Consider the following 7,601-nt stretch of genomic DNA (forward strand, 5'->3'; position numbering starts at 1 on the left):
TATGTCGCAGGCTTTAGTGAACTAATTGTAAGATTTAAAAAAAATAGGTTATTATTTGCAAGTGGAAAATGAGAGTATAGCTGAAATAGATTTAAAATAATAATACTAAACATAATAAACAAATATGTTTATTTTTAAATACATCAATTGGAAGGGCGATAGCTCACAAAGTATAAACATCAAAATAATTTATTGTACATTCAATTGCTTATAAAATAAAAATAACTTTATGTCAAGAGATCATCTTTTACGTTAATCTGGTCTATAATACAACCAAAAACCGGGAAGATAAGACAAGGATGTTACTATTACGTCTTAGATAAAATACGAGAAAGTATTAAAGAACAAAAATAAGGATAATGCATCGTTTTTATATATGTATATACATATAATTAAATTAAACGTTCTCTTATATTTAATTACATAGAAAACTATACTTTGTTCTGTAAAAGAATTCCAGATCAAAAAAGGACTTTGCTTACCAAGTTTATTATTAAAATAACTCAAACAAGTAACCATAATATAACAAATGGAATAGAATATGTTTACTCGAAGTAAAAATACATGACGTAACAGTACATATCTTAACTCTTTCAAGGAGAAGGCAAGATTATTATGCAAAGATGTTCAAATCTAAAAAAAATAAGGTTGGCGCCGAGAAAACCCTTTCTGAACTGTGTCTTTTTCATTTTAATCATCACAAGATCGTCCACCGATTGGCAATTCACTAAATCATTACACTATTTCAATAACTAACTTCTACGACCTCCTCATTGTTAGCATCACGTTTATTTCCCAAATTATTGTTCTTAAATTAGTTATCACTTCCTTCAACTGCTTATTTTTTAACACCACCTGCAAAAGAAACCATCTTAGTAATTGTACCTACGTTGTCATCAGTCAATAATGTAAGAACTGATTTTAACCTTTCGCGATGCATTATACTATTTACAAATAATGCAGGTATAAAGCGCGCACGTAACGTATCTTCATTTTATCTCGAACGTTTCGAATCATGTCACAATGATCCGTGGTCTCCGAGCGACGTTACAATGAGTTAGCCTCGAAGTAAGTTCGAGACTTGTGTTACGAGATACTAACTCAACGATACTATATTTTATACTAAATACTTAACTTTATAAAACTACTTAATATAGATAAACATTCAAGACCCAGGCCAATCAGGCAAAGTTATTTTCTCGCCCTGGCCGGGATTCGAACCCGGGACCACCGGTGTCACAGACAAACGTACTACCGCTGTGCCACAGAGGCTGTCTACAGGTATTGTAGTATTTACAAATAGTATAATGCAAACGTATGTATTGTAACAAATGTATTTATAAATGTTTGTATAGTGAGAAACTATCCAAAAAGGATCGACTGGCTGGGCATAGGGGCGTGTTGGTCCCGACATTAATGTATGGGAAGTTGGGAATGGCAGAAGCACGAAAGCAGAATAAATGCAATGGAAATGAGAGCGTTAAGGAGTATGATGGGTGTGAAATTGAGTGACCGGATAGGGAACAGCGTGATAAGGGGATGTTTTTATGTGAAAGAAGATGTAGTTACAGAAATAGAAAAAAGGTATCTTAAGATGGTTCGGTCATGTGGAGAGGATGAATGAAAGCAGGTTGACTAATCAGATATACAAGGAGAGTGTGGAGGGAAAGGTCGGAGTGAGAAGACCTAGACGAACATATCTTGATCAAATTAAGGACGTCCTGGTAAAGGGTCAGGTCAAAAGTACCCGAAACCGCCGAGCTTGCATGAAGAGAGTTATGAATGTGGATGAAGCGAAGGAAGTATGCAGAGATCGTGGCAAGTGGAAAGAGGTAGTCTCTGCCTACCCCTCCGGGAAAGAGGCGTGATTTTATGTATGTATAATGCAACGTCAAAGTATAAAATCGGTTAAAGTTTATTGAGTGTCCATTCGGCGGTAGGTGGCGCTATTCTACGTCGCCGAATATTAGCGAAAAGTAGTAGTACTGGACCTTATTAAAAAACAATGTAGGTACCTGTTCAGTAAGTTCCCGGTTTTCTTCTAAAGCGAGCCTGTAGGACTCTGTATTTCTCCTCTCGTCCAACGTTTTGTTTTCGGCCTCGTCCTTCAAAGGGATCAGGCTTTCCATATGAGTGTACTCCATGCCCTGGTAAATATAACGGATCATGATTTCAAACTTTGCTGCTGTTGTTGAAAATAGTTTATCTAAACTTGAAAACTACAAGTTGTCTTCCCGTGTGTTTTGAATCAAGGATCTCGGTTTTAACTGCTGGACCGATTTTAAGGAAATTTGGCACAAATATATAGATCTTAGATGTACCACACGCGACACATTTTTTTCTAAAAATTCTTACAGAAAAGAGAAAAACGGGATTTAGTTTAACTCGGACGGAGATGTTGTTAATAGACAGTTTTATTATGAGATAATAATATCTTGTGTTATAAAATCAGTCCTATAGTTTAAAAGTTAATTTGTTACAAACAAACAAACAAATCTTTTATCTTTAGGTATATCATTAATATGGATTGTGTGTGACTGATGCGTGAACTAAGCAAAGGCTGAACTTGCTTGGCTTTAATCTGTGGTTTATGGTATGCATTTTTTTTTATTAAGTCAATGGCAACGAACGAAATTTTAAGCAACGCATGACAGAACAGAAACAGTACTCGGCGTAGGTACCAAACTTTTCAAATTCAAGTTCTAAAAGGTAATACCTAAAAAAATTGTGAAGCCGTACCTGGCATGTTTCATTGCACTTCTCGTAGATAAGCCTGAGCCTTTTGAACAACAGCCTGATGGTCCTCAGTTGTTCCTGCATCTTTGCCTTCTTATCGTTGCTAGCGTTCTCCCCGTGAGGAGTTCCGTTGGGCGGCTATAATTATATATATTTTTAATGTGTAAAGAACCACGGGACTAAGCAAGTTGCCGTGTGAATACGGCTTTAGAACATTTATATATAGAATTGAACTATAAGGTTTTGTAAGATTATATTTATGAAATATTGGCTTAACATACGTACATAAAATACTACATAAAATCACGCCTCTTTCTCGGAGGGGTAGGCAGAGACTACCTCTTTCCACTTGCCACGATCTCTGCATACTTCCTTCGTTTCATCCACATTTCTCGGCTCGGCTTAACATTATTGGATTACAGTATTTGCAGTATTGGATGTCGTACAAGGCTACTATGGGATAGGCTTTTAAACTTGGAATTCTTCTTTGAGGCGATGGGCTGGCAACCTGTCACTATTTGAATCTCAATTCTATCTTAAAGCCAAATAGCTGAACGTGGCCTTTCAGTATTTTCAAGACTGTTGGCTCTGTCTACCCCGCAAGGGATATGGACGTGATCATATGTATGTATGTATGGGTTTACATTGTACTTTAAAAAAATCATTACAAGCTTATTACCTGTATAGCTTTTAGTGTTTGAAAAACATCTTGCGTTCTGCTAACTATATCTTGAACTGTCTCTTGGCCGAATCTGGAGAGATAAATTATACAAAAATATAAATGCTTGTGTATAACAAAGTGTATGAGTTAGAGTTAATATTGCCAAAGTTTATGGTACATGAAGAACAAAATAAATGCTTTGTATTTACACTTTGTATGTATGTATTCGACCATTTTATAAAATACAATATATATTATGTAATATAAATATTTTTAAATAAAATAAAATAAAATAATTTTTTATGACATATCGCGCACATAGTAATACTGAGAAGTCCACAGGACAAGCGAACTTCAGCTCCCGAAACATAGCGTAAAATATAGCAAAGGGTGTAACTAGGAATACGCAAAAAAAGATAATTACTATGGACGAAAAGTACTGTATACGTGGGATTTGCAATAAATGATAATTTAACGCGGACGAAGCCATATGCCGAATTACGTTTAAAGAACTTTATTTCTCATAAAAAACACAATGGTATTTCACTTACCGAGAAAACATTTTTACAATTAAATTATACAATGAATTGTGAAAAGAAATGAAAAGTGCGTGTGCGGTTATCAAAACTAACAAATAAAATGAAGGTACAACTAAAAAGTTAGCGCATTCGCATCGCAAAGCAAAAACGAGAAGTCACAAGACAATCATGGATATAAAGCTTGATGCGTACCAGGCTACTAGATGTGTCAGATTTACTAAATTATACGTGTTAAGTTTTATAAATAGAAAGTATTAAATGTGTTACAATATAATGTATTAATTTATATTATCTTATATATTTGTTTTATTTATTTTCGTATTAAAGTTTTTATTTATATATTATAGATATGTAGGTATGTAATTATATATTTATTCTAAATTCTAAACATTCGCGTATGTACTCTTTGAGTAATCTTTTAAAGCTGGTGGTTGATTTTGCATCCTTGATTTCTTTTGGAAGTTTATTGTATATTTTAACTCCTTCAAATTCAATATTTTTTGCTCCATAATTTTTAGTTCTGGGAGTGTGTGTTATTAAATGATTAGCATTCCAGAGTTTCATTTTTTGTTGTAGACCTCTTTTCCGAAAAGATATTAAGGTATGGATTTCCTCATTCAAAATTTTAAGGATGAAAATACACGTGCAATATATATGTATACTAGAGGCCGCCCGCGACTTCGTCCGCATGGAAACCCTATCAATCCCGCGGGAACTCTGGGATAAAATGTAGCCTATGTGTTATTCTGGGTCTTCAGCTACCTACATACCAAATTTCATGGTAATCGGTTCAGTAGTTTTTGCGTGAAAGAGTAACAAACATCCATACAAACTTTCGCCTTTATAATAGTAGTAGGATGTTTGATTGATAGTCAATATTTGTTTCATTATATATTTTTTTAGTAGGTGTTCGAAAATTATAAATAAATAAACATTTTATTAATTTGTTTTGAGCTGTTTGTATAATTTTTAGATTGGATTTTGCAGTAGTACCCCATATTTAGATTAAATATTCTATATGTGGTTTGACTAATGAATTGTACATAATGTATTTGATTGTTCTTGGGATACCACAAATACCAAAATAAAAAAGACTTGTGTCATCAGCATATCATGTGATATCAGCTTTCAAACCAATTCTTTCAATATTATTTATGTACACTAAGAACAGAAGAGGGCCCAAAATTGATCCCTGGGGTACGCCAAAATCAATACTTTTAGAAGAGCTCTGATAAGGTCCTATTTTGACTATATGTTGATGGTTTCTTAAATATGATTTAAAGATGTCGAGAGCTACGCCTTTGATGCCAATGTTTTGTAGTTTTTTGTTATGAATTCTTTTAGGTAGGAGAAGATGAATTCCACAAATTTTTAAAATGAGTACAGTTTCTGTTTGCCTTTAGTCATTATGTCAGTCAAGCACAGGCTAGCTTAATTATGATAAGACCATCTTACTTGCACAAGGAAGCCGTGTTGAACTCCTTGGGCTGCGCGGGCGGCGCGGCGGCGGGCGGCGCGGGGGACGGCGCCGCGCCCGTCACCGCGCTCGCTGCCGGCATCCCCCCTACATATCAATCAATACATATAATAAAACAGTACGAGAAGGTGTATCAGTTTGAATATCTTTTTAATCATATTGGAGATGAAATGAAAGTACTAGAGTGACTGTTTTTGCACAAATTTCCGACACTACTGCTTTTTTGACTAAACTTTCTTTTGTATAGTTAACCTACACAAAGTTCTATATAGGGCAGGCGCGCGAAGAGAAACAGGCGGCACCCACTAGGTTTTATTTTCGCAACTAGTCCAGAATGAATCAGTGGAGCTTAGTTTGTTGTTAAGAAACTCCTCCTTTTTTGAAGTTGGTTAAAAATGGTTTTGTTTCTTACCTTGTTGTTGAACCTGTTGTGGTCCTAGGCCACCTCCCGGTGTTCCACCTACTCCTACACCCATTCCCTGGAAAGGTTTAACTGCTAATTATTATAATTATAATAAAAAATATTGTCAACCAGCTTTTGTCCTCAACTTCTTCTGCATGGTTTATTTATCATAATAAAACTGAAGCTTAGTTATTACTTAGGGATCAATTTTATCTCTGTATCAAATTACATCAAAATCTTCAGTGATTTAGGTGTGAAAGCGTAACAGACAGATAGAGTAACTATCGCATTTATAATATTAGGAGGAATTAGTAGATGGCTTGGCAATGATCATTCATTTAAGAGTTTGACGAAGGTTTTGCCCAAGGTTTGCTAAGAAGTTTTCAGGAAAAATGTAGCAAATATGTTACCTGAATATTAGTTTGGATTTTTGTAAATGAGTTAAGGTTAAAGATTTTGAAAATTTAAATAAAAATTTTTATAAAGAATAAATTTAGGTACAGGTTGACTTCAAGTTGAAACTTTAAGAGTATCTTACGCATCAAAACAGAAAAAACAATAACTATCAATGCGTGAAGCGAAATATAAACAAGTTCATTGGAATTTCAAAGATTTCCTTGATTATCCATAAGAGAACACTCAAACTAACCTGTGGTGCCATTCCCATGTTCCCCATTTGGTTCTGCATGGCTGCTCCATAAGGTGGTACCATTTGGTTGCCCATCCCCACCATACCCCCAGGATTCCCCATCGGACCTCCCATCACACCTAAAATTAATGAAGTTTAGGTACCATGATAGTTATGGTGTGGTGTGTGGTTCCCAGCACTTTAGCACAGGACCACTCCATCTCTTTCCTATGGATATTGTAAAAGGCGGCTAGCAACCTGTCACTATTTGACTCTGAATTCCGTAACCTTTAAGTCTGCGAAGCTGTTGGCTCTGCCTACCCAATAAGGGATAAAGATTTGAATTAAGTGTATGAAGGTAGGTGCATTTAACAACAGAGAATGAACAAGAGGTCACATTCCCCTCTTTATCAGATGGACAAAACCTGAAGTGGGAAAATGTTAGAGCAATGTTTAGACTTTGGTGAACTTAAACCTAAAATAAATTTAGATTGGGTCACTGGCAAAATTGAACTTCAACACACGCACTCTTCTTCCTCCCGGCGTCAATTCCAGTTTTGTCCTTACCTTTTGGAAAAGAGCTCAATGTACCAACGCCTCTTGATTGATACTGGATTGATTAACTTAATGTAAATCCCTGGATTGGATTATAAAACTAGAGCAGTTGCTATTATAAACCACATACCAGCTAATTGATTTGGCATTCCTTGCATCTGACCACCCATGGGCCCACTACCAAATCCAGATCTCATGGGCCCGGTATTGCCCTGAAAGTTCCCAGGGAATTGGTGTCCTTGCCCAGCCATATTAGCAAATAGATTTATTTTTAATTAATTATGTCAATATTATTTTAGAAATGCATTTAAATATTTACAACAAACAAACTACAACAATACACAAAACAACATAACCTCACATAAACACAAATGTCAGTAATGTGTCAGTGTCAATGACAACTGAAGATTTTTTTTTTAATATCACTGGTTCCTACTCCCAAATATTTTACTAATAATTCCTAGCCACTTCGTTGTACTTAATAAATTATGTTCTCCATGCATAGCAGTGAAAACAGGAATTCCTCATTCAGATAGATAGCTATGTACTATGTAAATATGACATAGGTACATACGTACGTATCCAGGAATACCTGGTGGGAT

General features: G+C 35.2%; 1 protein-coding gene across 1 annotated transcript; it reads right to left on the minus strand.

The window, feature by feature from the left end:
• Positions 1-112: 112 nt before the first annotated feature.
• LOC106133469 (mediator of RNA polymerase II transcription subunit 30) lies at positions 113-7,363 on the minus strand. The gene is made up of 8 exons (XM_013333201.2): positions 7,130-7,363; positions 6,466-6,584; positions 5,826-5,892; positions 5,392-5,500; positions 3,416-3,488; positions 2,740-2,874; positions 2,016-2,147; positions 113-855 (listed from the first exon to the last, which is right to left on the minus strand). The coding sequence occupies exons 1-8, from the start codon at positions 7,248-7,250 to the stop codon at positions 760-762; spliced, it is 852 nt and encodes a 283-aa protein (XP_013188655.2). The 5' UTR covers positions 7,251-7,363; the 3' UTR covers positions 113-759.
• Positions 7,364-7,601: the final 238 nt, after the last annotated feature.

Source organism: Amyelois transitella, chromosome 3 (genome assembly GCF_032362555.1).
Source record: "Amyelois transitella isolate CPQ chromosome 3, ilAmyTran1.1, whole genome shotgun sequence".
Classification (NCBI taxonomy): domain Eukaryota; kingdom Metazoa; phylum Arthropoda; class Insecta; order Lepidoptera; family Pyralidae; genus Amyelois; species Amyelois transitella.